General features: G+C 41.2%; 1 protein-coding gene across 2 annotated transcripts in view; it reads left to right on the top strand.

The window, feature by feature from the left end:
• Positions 1–13,810, top strand: part of nkd2b (NKD inhibitor of WNT signaling pathway 2b) — a 172,662-nt gene that overhangs the window by 145,504 nt on the left and 13,348 nt on the right. The window contains exons 5-6 of one of the 2 annotated variants that reach the window (XM_069913312.1): positions 11,696–11,823; positions 12,665–12,760. In XM_069913312.1, the coding sequence (XP_069769413.1) occupies positions 11,696–11,823; positions 12,665–12,760 (224 nt within the window). The remainder of the gene's footprint in view (positions 1–11,695; positions 11,824–12,664; positions 12,761–13,810) is intronic. The other variant, XM_069913313.1, reaches the window with a different exon arrangement.

Here is a 13,810-nt window from a genome sequence, read left to right as displayed (position 1 = left end):
AGGCTGCTGGGCCGAGCCTATGGGTGCCAGGATATGACCACAATGACCTACCAGGAGGAGCTTATTTGCAACGTGCTAGTTGCAGGCTTCCGCTCCAACCACATCCGGGGGTGACCAGACCCTTCACGAAGTCATACAGATGGCTCGATTGCTGGAGACAGCCCAAAAAGAGCGTGGAGGCCTACTTAGCAGGCCATGAGGCCACCATGTGGGGAGTATGGCCAGCGCCATCTTGGGACTTGGGGTCCCTGATTGCCACCGAGCACACGGGGTCAACTACACTTGTCTGATTGCAGCACTGGCATATGCAGACACCAGGGTCAAGGCAGTCTATCCCTGGTGTGAGATGACGTCGTCTTACGCTGGTGTTGAGATGATTCTCATTCCTCACTAGACCCTTCTTAGACTGATTGACTGTTTGATCCTGGGGCCACTTGCGAGTGTGAAAGGAAGTCCGCAGACGCTGTGAATGCAGTAAATACACCAAAGTGCTGGTGAAACCCAGCAGTCCCGCAGCATCCAGAGGGGGCAAAGATGCATTTCAATTTAAAAAAAAATAATAGACATACAGTATGGTAACAGGCCCTTCCAGTCCATGAGCCTGTGCCACCCATAAACCCCAATTAACCTACAACACTTTGAAGAGTGAGACCAAACCAGAGCACTGGGAAGAAACCCACGCAGACAGGAAGAAAGTACAAACTATTTACAGACAGCACTGAATTCAAACCTGGCCATTGTGCGAACCGCCACCCGATTTGTGTCTCCCTTCATCAAGGTACTCGGAACCTGAAATATTGGTTATAAATCTTTGCCTCCTGGATGCTGCGAGACCTGCTGAGTTTCTCCAGTAATTTTGTGAATTTACTAGATCACTCAGCCTAGAAACGTGCTTCACTATTTCTTGTGATCCTGTTGATAAATCCTACATTCTGGTCAGCCTGAGTTAACTTGCTTATAAGACATCCCTCTGCTTCTCCCTCGTAAATGATTGTAGGTTTCACTTTCACTGCCAGTTAGGCCAGCACGTTAGTGCAACACTATCACAGCACCTTAGACCCGGGTTCAAACATTGTGCTGTCAATAATGAGGTTGTATGTTCTTCTCATATCTGCATGGGTTTCCTCCAGGTGTTCCGGTATCCTTCCATCCCTTCAGAATGTGGAGGGTTGGTAGGTTAATTGAGTATAATTGGGCATTGCAGGTTTAAAAGGCAACCATCGGTTTCTATCATGCTAATGGCTCGAGACGCTGAGAGGGGAAAAAAATCTCCTGAACTCTGCTTCTAACACGTTAAAATCCTTTGTTAAATAAGGAGAACTAGGGTGTCTAATCCTATTACTGAAGCATTGTTTTCGATTTAAGTCCCCTAGCAGTAAGTTCAAAGTTAAATCTTATTCTATCTTATCACATAGAACCTTGAGGTTTTTGTTGCCCCTGGAGGCCAGTAGAATCTCAACTCATCAGTAGTGCATGTGTATACAATAAATGTGTATACTAAAGAGAGAGAGATGTAAGCAAGAAGGAAGTGCAAACAAATTGTGCAATACAGAAAATAAAAATTCAATAATAAATAATGTGCAAAGTAAAAATCCTTAAATGACATTCTGTTAGCTTTCCTCCTTTTTTAAAATCGTGCATCACCTCATTCCTCGGCACCTCCAATCTGGGTTTCCCTCCATTTATTTTAATGTTCACTTTTTATTCTTCTTGCCAAATCAGGCATTTTTTTAATATTCCCTCATTATATTCCATTTGTTAGTACGCTCACTTAACCCATCTATATCCCTTTGTTAATATCCATTCATTTTCTTCACTGTTTTCCTGCATGTGTTATCAGCAAATTTAAAATAATTTCTTGGGTTCTTTTGTCCAACTCTTCCGTACATTGTAAAAAAGTTCAGGACCCAGCTCGGATCCATGAAATGCACCCAGTGTAACATCAACCAGTTAGTTACTCCCTACCCCTGAAGCTTTATTTTCTGCTGAAACCTTTGCCTTTTTGAGTACATCCACTGTTTCCTGTTTTGTGCATGTTATTGTGAGAGGCTTAATGAATGTTTTCAACATTTACCAATGGGCTTTGCCATATCTTAGGATATTACATGGAGCTTGGTCCTTGTTCATTCCCTGCACACATCCATCCCTTCACTTTAGTTTCCTTTTAGGGTAATGAGTACATTAGACCGATGTGCATTCTCTATTCATTCTGTTACTCCAAGTTTGAAGCAAGAGAGTTTGATTAATCTGTTCTCTTAGAATCCATCATAAGATGAATATATTCAAGTCAAGTCACCTTTATTTATTGTTCATACCAAGCTCACACAGTAAAGACGAGATGGTATTTCTCCAGGACCACAGAGCATATTTACATAAATATAAGAACAAAAGTTAGAACAGAAGTTAAACATATTAAAATATTAAGACATTTACAGTAAAAATCCACGGTAGATTTTCCACATATGTTCTGGGAACTCAGGAGCCTGATGGCTTGGGGGAAAAGAAATGTTGCCCAATCTGGATGTTAGGGCTTGAGTGCTATGGTACCTCCTACCAGATGGCAGAAGGGAGAAAAGTTTACATGAGGAGTGTTTGGAGTCCTTCCCAATGTACTGAAGACTTGGCTGACAGATCCAATAATCGTATACAGGATGCAGAGAAAGTCATTGTAAATGCACGAATGGAGCTTGAAAAGGCCAAGGAAATCATGGCAAATGTGGTAGGTATTTCTGTGCACTAAAGCAAAGTGCAAGCTCACTGAAGAGGGCGCACAAAATCAGTGAACCGGTGCAGACTCGAAAGGCCAACATGGCCTGTTTCCGCTCCGTGAATGGTTATATGGTTATGGTTTATTGCCCTTCACCTACATCAAGTGTTATAGATTCCTTCATGGTAGGAAGAGAGCCCCCAATGACCTTTAGGGTCTTGCAGGTGGTGCAGCTTCCCAACCAGGCGGTGATGCAGTTGCACAGGATGTTCCCAATACATCCTCTGTAGAATGTATTGAGGATGGAGGGTGGGAGATAAACTTTCTTGTGACTGAATTTCACTAGAAGTGATTAATCAAAGACTTTGCTTGAAACTTAGAGTAACTTTAGCCATATGGAGACATGATGGCACATTGGTTCAATATACTGCACTCAATGTGTTCATTTCCTAGATGGAGTTCACTGTACTCGTCAAGCTGGAAAGTTTAAACTGGTAAAATGGAAAGTGTACACTGGTAAAATTATTTCAATCAAAATAGTTGCTGGGAAGACAAATTAAGACTGCTCCAGTAATTCTAGTTATTTCCAGAATTTTCTGATTTAAAAAAAATATATATAAAATAAATAAATAAATAGATAAATTTTCCAGAATAATTTTTCTTGGAATCTTTCCCCAACAAAGTTTCCTTTACTTTTGGCATTCTGTACCATCTGGCTTGTTCAAAATCCCAACTGGGCTATCACTTAAAAGCTTTCCTGCATGGCACGTTCCATTCCAGCCGAAGGAATTCCTGGCCAATATCTATCCCTCAGCCAACATAATTTAACAATATATGATCTGATCCCTTATCTCGTTGCTTTTTCTTTGCAAACTTGCTGTGGTCAAATTGGCTGCTGCATTTGCTATATCATTCAGTGTCTTCTCTTCAGGCATGCATGACTGGCCTTTGTATGTATCACTCTCTCCTTTGGCTACCTGTCAATTTTAGGGTTTTTGCACTTCAAAAAATTTGGCACCGCACTTTCACGCTAATGATCCCCATCCCACCTCTCTCCATTGAAGTGCATGAGACTTCAATTAAATGTTTTTCAAGGGAAGCTGATTTAAGTTGGTGTATTCTAAGCATCATGCTCTCAATCACGAAAACTAAGAACTATTCAAAGGATAATACTAGTGTGTCTTCACAATTAATAATCTTTTAAACCAGTCTTTGCACTTGAAAGGTCGAAGAGTTTATCACAAAGACAGATATTTGCCTCTACTCCTTGTGGGCTTTTCCTTGGCACACTGGACCACACCTCACTTTTTTTTCCCCACTGCTTGGATTCCTAAATAACATCTTTGACTGGATTTTCTCTTCAATCTGTCTTGCTCCCTCCAATCTTATCTTTTTTTTTCCCGAGACCCGTTGCATGGTTTGATCCAACAAAATTCTTGGCCACCCAAAATTTCTTTGTGCAGCGTTTTACTAACACTTTCTTCTCCTGGATTAACACATCATTTTCAAACCTCTTGTCACCACCCTCATCTCAGTTTTCAAATACTCATTGCTCTTGAAAGTATTCCATCAGCTCGAGAAGAATCTTTCATCCAACACACAATATCTTCAGCCCACTAGCTTCAAGAAGATACAGGAGCATCAAAATCAGGACGACCTGGCTGAGGGAAGGCTTCTTCCCACAGGCTGTGAGACTGATGAACCATATCCTGTAATTGTGAAAATTACCCCAAATATTTGTATATATTTGATTATTTATGTGGCCTATATGGGCAGTGTATTGAGTTTTTGTGCAGAGTTTCTTCACATTTTCTGTTTGAAATTCAGTGTTCCAGTGTTCTACTTTATATCAGGACAATCAGATTGTATATGTACAGTCAGAAAATAATAAACTTGAATAATAAACTTGCAATTGAATTATAGTCCTTATCAAAGTGGCTGTGGCGTGATGAATGACCACTCTCAGACACGAAGCAAAAGTCAAAGGCTTTATTGATCAGAAGACCCAGACATGCCTCTGCGTGCTGCTGGCTCATGTCCAAGGCAGGTATGAGGGAGGAGACTGGGACTCTCAGCCTTTATTAGGGAATCTTATGGGGAGGAGCTAGTGGTGCAGGAGGAGAGCCAGCCTGTCCAGCCCAGTGAGGACGTGCCCGGACATGCCCGCAGCACCGTGTTCCACTACATTGGCATAACATTTTTTTTGCAGTTTAAATGTGACAACTATTCCATGTTCATCATTTGACTCTTAGAAAGGCAGATGGATGCAAGAAAAATAGAGGGTTATGGTGTAGGAAGGGTTTAGTACTTTTTTAAAGGAATATAAGGTCAGCATAACATTAAGGGTTGAAGAGCTGTACTGTGCTGTAGTATTCTATACTCTATGATCTTATGATGAAGTTTTCCAATCCATCTTTCTCCTCCCTCAATCATCTACCTGTGTGCTTGGCTGAGAAGTCTCCCATCCACGGGATTATGATGAAAGTTTGCCTAGCACCATAGGTGTCCTACTCTGACAACTCTTTGATTATGAAATTATCCATAGGTTCCATTTTTATTAATTGAACTGCAGCCAGAAAAATTGCCTCATTCTTCAACATTTTAACATTGGCAACATCCCTGTCTCAGCTCATCTGCTGTTTGAAAAACCCTGACCCTGCAACCTAACCAATTCTTTGTTCTCTCTTGACTTGACTAATCCAGAGCTTTTCCAGATAGCTTCCATCTCTTAGCATGTAAATTTACCCCAGCCCACCCATACATCTCTTCATCGGAGAGACCGGGCTCAAATTGGGAGATTGCTTCACTGAGCACCTTCACTCCATCTGCAACAGTAGCAGAGACCATTTCAATTCTGTGTCACACTCCCACACTCACATGTCTGTCCATGGCTTTATGTCCATGTACTGTCCCGCCAAGACCACCCACAAACTGAAGGAACATCTGATTTTTCCGTCTGGGCACTCTCCAACCTGATGGCATTAACATCAACCTTTCCTGTTTCTGTTAACCTGCTCCCCTCTACCCCCTCCCCTTCCTCTTTCCCCCTTCCCTTCCTCCCTCCCTTCCCCCTCTCTTCACCTCGCCATCCCTCCTCCTCTTGACCTCTACTGTCCCCTCCCTCCCTTCTCCACCTATCACCCCCTGCCTTGCCACCATGCCTCCTCCCTACTCTTTTCTTTGAATGCCTGCTGATGTTTCCCCACACCTTGATGTAGGCTTCAAGCCCGAAACACCGGTTATATATTTTTACCTTTGCTATATAAAGGACGCTGCTTGACATGCTGAGTTCTTCCAGCTTTGTGTTTTTACTTTTACCTACTCTACACCTACTCTTGCTCCAACAACCCATGTCTTTGATCAAATTGTAAAATGCTAATTCACAAAGATTCTCAGTTGTTGTTTCTGTCTATGTTTTAAGATGCCAGATTTAATCAACACAGTTTATACTATCTGACCTGAAAACCCACCTTTCTAACTCTGAGTCGATTTTTTTTCTTGATCATAGCTGCTACTCAGGTTCAAATAGCTGTTGTTGTAAAGTGCTTTGGGGACACTCTGAGAATGTAAAATGCACTATAAAAATACAAGTTCCAAGCCTTTATTAGGTGAAGGTATGAAGCATTTGCTCTGAAACTGTAGGAATTTTACTTTGTTATTAGTTGCTAGCTTTGGTGAGCTGTCTGCAGGCCAAAATAATTAACGTGAATGATACACTCAGGAAACAGAGTTGCCTTTGACCTAATTAATATGCTGCTGATGTGACTTCACTTTGGGATTTCAAGAACTTTTAACAGTCTGGAACAGGAAATGGCCATTTGGCCCAGTGATGTTGGCTGCCTTGATCCCATGCCATACATTCCATTGGTCTTTTAATAGCTGTGGTGTTTGCATGGGAAAAGTGTTTCCATTTCTTTGGAAATTTGTGAATTGCATAAGGGGAAGACAGGTTGTCTGCATACATAAAAAAAAACAATAACAGGGAAAAGGAAAGAGTAGATCTAATATCAAAATACCATCTAACCACTTACAATGGACAACAATTTTTTTAAAAAAAAGGTGAGCTTCCTGAAAAAAAAAATTGGGGATTATGAGAGAAAACTTCAAGCTGAAAATAAAAGATAATTTCAGATTTGCTGTAGGAAGTTGGGGAAATATTAAATTAACTTTTATTGAATTTAGAATGTTTAATTGCATAATGATGCTGACACATTAAATGAGTTCATCTGGCTGCTGATTTTCATTTGTACTCAGCATCTGATGCCTCTCATGACGGTGTCTAACAATAGTCGGCCAGCTTTGATGGATTCCAGTTGCCCTTTTCCATGGTCACAATGTCCTGGTGAAACCATTCATCCTGTTCGTCACTAACTGCACTAGGATCAGCAGGGAAGAAAGACATCCAAGTGCGAGTGCAGAAAATGAATTTTCAATGACATGCTTCGCTTCATGATTTTGTAGGCTTGAAACATTATCGAAAACTGACAGGAAATTGCAAACACAGATTATATTTTTTTTAAAAAGAAGGTAGGTGATAGGAAAATTTTAAGGTGAATTTTGCGATCAGCAGTCCAAAATCGATAAAATACACCCAAAATCTTTGTGGTTCAGTGTCATTGGGTGAATCTTAACTCTCTCCAGGCAACTCAAGCATTACCTTAAATGTGACATGATTCAGACACAAAACACCTGTATCGTTTTGTGCCAGCTGCCACCCCTTTGATCACGTGCTGCCTTGGGGACCCAGCTTGATTGTCATCTTTGTGCTCATGTTCTTTCCTTTATCATCTGTTCCATTCATTCAAAAACTCATCAATTTGGATCACCTTCAACAATGACCTCTTGAGGATTCTGGATTTCAGGCCACCCTTGAAACAAGGCCATCAGCTCCTTTGGGTTGAGGTTCTGGAATTGCCTTCTAAAGTGTCTATCCTGTTCCTTGTGTTTTGCCTCTCTTTAAAACTGACTTATTATGCAAGTTCTTGGTATCCATCTTGTATTTCAATTTTTGGCACGGTAATTTCTTTTTAATTCTCCTGTTTGAAAAATCACTTTAAAAAAAATTATGTTAAAGGTAAAATAGAAATGCAGGTTGCTGATGTTGATTGAGAAATAAATATTGCCAGAACACTGGATGGGGCATCCAATGGCACTTTAATGGTTCTTTGAGGTGATAAGGACTGGAGGTTTAAAGTCACAAATGTCTAATTGAGGCAAGACTTTGAACTGAAACACACCACTCCTTGCTATTATATTTCTGTCAAGATTCTTGTCTAAAGTAAAAAAGAAAGAAGTAAAACACAAAAGTCTACAGACACAATGGTTGAAGTAAAAATATAATGCTGTAGAAACTTAGCAGGTCAAACAGTGTCCTTTATATAGCAAAGATAAAGAAGCATAACCAACGTTTCTGACTTGAGCCCTTCGTCCTTTTTTATTTCTTATCTAAGTAGGAGCTGAATCCCCAACTTCAGAAAAGATAATTTAGCACTATGGTCTTGCAAAGCTTTGCCTTGTAATGGTGGCACAGTTGTGGGGTCTTGTGTATGGTAGACTCTCCTCAAATTGGTGACACTCAGCAGCTCACAATGTTTGCTCCAAATAAAAACTTGGAATCATTGAAAAAGACTGTCACCAAATAAATGATGGATAGTGCCTCATAAAATAAAAATTGCAATCGGGTGAATTTCATTTTTTTTTCCCCCAAAGTTTGTAATTCTTAGATTGTGAGGTTTGGATTCTTGTGAGGCATCAGCCACAATAGGACTGATTTTGAGTGAGTAATGTCAACAATTATATCCAAGAAAGAGGTTGTTAATTTATCCCATCTTGTTGGTGCTCTTTCCTGATTGATCATTCACCACTGGTTGCCTTCAAGAGTTTGATTTTCTCAGCATTGTTGTAATGTGAGATATGCAAACACTTGAGAAGTGCTGTGGATGAATCTTTGACTGCCCCAGGAGCATCAGCCTGGCTGATGCACCTCACACTCTATATGCTATGCAGTTTGTAACTCGAGCCCATAATGAATAGTACAACCAAACTGGGGTTGGGGCATACTACAACTTGTAGTTATTTTCTTTGTTCTGAGACATTATTTAAAATTAATTTAGACGTGCAGCATGGTAACAGGCTCATACCCCCCCCCCCCCCACCCAATACACCAATTAATCTATAAAATCTGTATGTTTTTGAAGGGTGGGATGACACCAGGGCACCCGTGGGAAACTCACGCAGACTTGGGTTTCCTTAGAGTGTTGGATTCGAACTCTGGTCGCTGAGACCGTAATAGCGTTGTGGTCATTGCTATGCTAATAGTAGGCCTTTTCACATAGCATTGTAAAATTGAGATTCCCCTAAAATTTTCCTGGGAGCCATCCTGTGAACCTGCAGTGGGAAAAGGTCGGCCCGGGTGTGCAGCACTTCCTCATAGGTGGGGTCGTGGCCCTGGGAAATTTTCCCAGACCACCCACCCCCTGCAGTGTGAAGAGCCAAATGGCGAAGCAGGCAAGCCTCGTGACGTCAGCGCTAGCGTGCTGCATCACATAGGCGATTTAAAATTAAAAGATACTTACCACCAAAAAACAGTAGGCCGCTTGGGCACATTGCGATGGCAGCACAATGCGGGATGAATGGCTGTTGTCATTAACCATAATCCTTCACAAAGCTGGATTTCCCAGAGCAGTTCCAGCTGCATGAGGGATTATGGGAAACAAAGTTGCCACTGTCGTGATGTGCTGAAGTAACCCCGAAACGTGGGGAGCGGGATCGGGCAGGTGACCGACGGACAGACGGGAGCGGGCGGGAGGGGGGAGGGAGTGGACAGGTAAGAGACCTTCAAACAACCATGGGGGAGGGAGTGGGTGGGCAATTAACAGACTGGGGGAACTTACTCCTGTGAATGTATGACGTGTCATCGGTTTGGGGTGGGACTCCCTCCTAAATTACCAGGGAGGGCAAATGCCCAGGAATTTGGATCGCACTGTGAAAGGCCCGGGAGGTCCTGAATTCTTGGGAATTTCTCGGAAGAAAAAGTAGGGTCACCGTTCTCCTGTGGTTTATGCCTAGTGCTGCTCCAGATCATCACTGGCTTACAAAATCAAGGCTCATGGGATTGGGGGCAAAGTATTGATGTGGATTGAGAACTGGCTGGCAGGTAGAAGACAGAGTTGGGATAAATGGCTCATTTTCTGAGTGGCAGGCGGTGACCAGTGGGGTGCCACAGGGATCTGTACTGGGACCCCAGCTGTTCACAATTTACATTAATGATCTGGATGAGGGGATTGGATGTAATATCTCCAAATTTGCAGCTAGGAGGGGTTGTGTGCACAGAAGAGGGGGTCAGGAAGCTCCAGTGTGATTTGGATAAATTGAGGGACTGGGCAGATACATGGCAAATGCATTACAATGTGGATAAATGTGAGGTTATCCACTTTGGTAATACAAACCGGAGGGCAGATTACTATTTGAATGGCAATAGATTAAGAGATGGGGAAGTGCAGAGAGACCTAGTGGTTCTTGTACACCAGTCTTTGAAGGCGAGCATGCAGGTACAGCAGGTGGTTAAAAAGGCAAATGGTATGTTGGCCTTCATATCAAGAGGGTTTGAGTATAGAAACAAGGATACCTTACTGCAGCTGTACAGGGCCTTGGTGAGACCACACCTGGAGTATTGTGTGCAGTTTTGGTCACCTTATCTAAGGAAGGATGTTTTTGCAATGGAGGGAGTGCAGAGGCGATTCACCAGGCTGATACCTGGAATGGCAAGAATGACTTATGAGGAAAGATTGCGCAAATTGGGATTGTACTCGCTGGAGTTTAGAAGATTGAGAGGGGATCTCATAGAGACATATAAAATTCTGGCAGGACTGGACAGAATGGATGCAGATGGGATGTTTCCAATGATGGAAAAATCCAGAACCCGGGGCCATGGTTTGAGGATAATAGGCAAACCATTTAGGACCGAGATGAGGAGGAATTTCTATACCCAGAGGGTGGTGAATCTGTGGAATTCATTGCCACAGAGGGTAGTAGAGGCAGGTTCATTAAATATATTTAAGAGGGAATTAGATCTATTTCTTCATTATAAGGGTATTAAAGGTTACAGAGAGAAGGCGGGGACGGGGTACTGAACTTTAAGATCAGCCATGATCTCGTTGAATGGCGGAGCAGGCTCGAAGGGTCGAATGACCTACTCCTGCTCCTATCTTCTATGTTTCTATGTTTCTATCACTGATTTGTTTATCTGAACAGGAAGTATTAGCCAGCATACATTGGCCTAGAAACATGTTTTTATCGGTCTTCTGAGATGGCAAAAGATTGTGGTATTAGTGCCTTTACCATGAGTTGGGTCAGTTTCTAAATCAGGAATTAGACATTTTTGTTTAGATATCCAAAGAACATCTTCCTACTGGAGAAGCCGAATTGTCATCTTTGGAGAAAAATATGAGAGACTCTGAACGAGGTGCATATGATTTACTGCAGTAAAATGGATTAATTGTGTTTTAGCCAAGACAGAAAGTCTTAATTCAATTAGACATTTGTATCCTCAAACCTCCAGTCATTCACTACCAAGGAAATGCTACACTGTGCGAGGTAGCTTTTGTCTTGCAAGAAAGACCAAGGCTCTATTTACTCTTAGGTGCATGTGAAGTGCTTGTTGACATTATTCAAAGAAGACTTCTGCAGTTCTTGCTGATGCCAGGATTAATATTTACCCCTCAGCTATCCATTAAAAATGAATGTTGTTTTAAAATTTCTGATTTTTTTTTGCATGCATATTTCCTGCAATAGTTCCTTCATTAAAAGAATAGCTACATGTCAAGCCTCCATTAGTTGTCAAGCACATTGAATGTCCTGAGATTCAAAAGTTGCAAGTGCAAGTTCTTCTTCCACAGCACTGAAAATTGGTTATTTTAAATTAGAAATGTTAATGAGATTTTGCATCCTCATTAGTCTTGTCTATATTTTTTGTCCTTCCTTCTGCAGTGGTGCTTCCCCCTGAAAAAGTTGAACCATGTGATGGAATATCGTCAGCTTTCACCCACGAGGATGGAGAAAAGTGTCCCAGTAAAGAAACCAGTAGAGGGGCGAGCAAGAAGAGGTTGAACTTTGATGTGAGTTTTGAAACTGACAAGATAGTGATTATGTGATTATGGGGTATATTCTGTTGGTCTGAAAATATTAAGAGCATAGTTTTTTTTAACTGCAAACAGTGGCCTAACAAATGTTGCAATAATGTTTACAAGGAGTTTGTTTTTTGAAGTTATCAAAGCAGGTAAATCTACAGTCCCACTCAGAAGGTATACTGAGTATGGATAAATTAATCATGACTGCATTGCTAAGAAGTTGTGCCTTATCTACATAGTCATTAGGCATGTATCCCTATTGGGTGTGCAGGAGCAACATTGGTGCAGGAGTGGACCGTCTGCCCCTGTTACTACTATTGTGTGATTCAAGCAAAAATGCTTGAAATGCTCAGAAGGTTAGGCAGGAAGGTGAGAGGTTAATGTTTTGGGTTTATTTTAAGAACAGCTCATTGAGTTTCAAGCTGCTCCATAAATGCTACAAGAATGCAGCAAATTTAAAACCAGTCAATAAAATTAATTTATTCTTGCACGCGCAAGTGCGTGCGTGCGTGCGTGAGGTAGTGTCCGGGAGCAACATGCATGAACTGGCCTTGAATTACTAAAGGTGAATTTGAAATATTCCATTTTCTTTTGAGAAATTGCATAATATGAAGCAGAAGATTTTGTTGGTTAGAAATTTAGCAAAAACAGCTCTAAGTGTCCCTTACAAGGCAAAGTTGAGCCTCCTCCACTTTCAGACAAGAAAATTCTGCCATGTTACCACACCATCTGTTGGTGTGCTGTAACTTGGGTTACAGCATTTCAATCTGTTGAAAGGATCCCACAATAGAGGAGAGATTTAGAACAGAGAAATCCACTTTCTTTACAGGAGCTAGAGTGTGACGTGTCTGTTGAAGAAGATAATCATCAGGAATGGACCTTCACTCTTTATGATTTTGACAACAGTGGCAAGGTTACTAAGGAGGTACATTTATATTTGTTATTGCTTAGGGTGTCATGGTGTTTTATTTTGCAAACTTTCCCATTGCATAGCACTCATGGGAGAGAGAGATGATAACAAGTGCATAACCAGTTTTCCTCTGAGCTTTCTTTTTAATCCTACAAAATAATCTTATTGTATATAGTTTCTTGATTATCAGCATGAAAATTAGTAAACTAAATGACTGTGAGCTCTATGATTCTGACAACTTGACAGTGCAGTGCAGTAAATTCGATTTATTTTATAGTCAAGTTCTTTTCAATGTCTAAATCAGTGGTTTTCAAACCAACCACCCCCCCCCTTACATTCCACCTTAAGTGTTTCCTATGCCATAAGTACTCTGTGATTAGTAAGGGATTGCTTAAGGTGCTAAGTGAATGGAAAGAAACATTTTGAAAATCACTGTTTTCATTGTACCTAATGACTCGTTATGTGCACGGTTTCATAACTCCAAAGAAAATGGGCCAATGACAATTTTTCTCAAGCAAAATATTTCAGTAACAATTGGGTCTAAAGCTGTCATTCTCAGCCTTCCCTTCCCACTCACATACTGCCTTAAGCAATCCCTTGCTAATCACAGAGCTCTTATTGGCATAGGTATTGCTTAAGGTGCAATGTGAGTTTGGGAGGAAGTTTGAAAACCATTGGTCTAGACAAAACCCATTTCTACTCATGCTGTTCTAGAACAATTCCAAGAAATGCTTCAGTGCATTTAGGGGAGGGACTAAAATGGGAGCGTGATCCTGACAATTGTTAAGTCAGGGATAGGGTCATTTAAAACTGGGGCATGTATAAATTTATTCTCAGAAATGGTGTGTAATCTTTGGAATTCACTGCCCAGTGTATGGTGAAAGATGGATAATTGGAAATGTTTAAAAATGGAGGAAGATACACTAAATATTTAAATGAATACTGGATGGGTCTGAAAAAATGGCACAGCAGAGGAATTGAGGCCAATATGAATCAGCCATGATCATATTGAGTAACGGGGCAGATTTGAAGGGCATTATGGTTTACTCCTGCATCTATGTTCTT

The sequence above is a fragment of the Narcine bancroftii genome, chromosome 1, assembly GCF_036971445.1.
Source record: "Narcine bancroftii isolate sNarBan1 chromosome 1, sNarBan1.hap1, whole genome shotgun sequence".
NCBI classification, from domain to species: domain Eukaryota; kingdom Metazoa; phylum Chordata; class Chondrichthyes; order Torpediniformes; family Narcinidae; genus Narcine; species Narcine bancroftii.
This window is presented reverse-complemented; position numbering and strand designations above follow the sequence as displayed.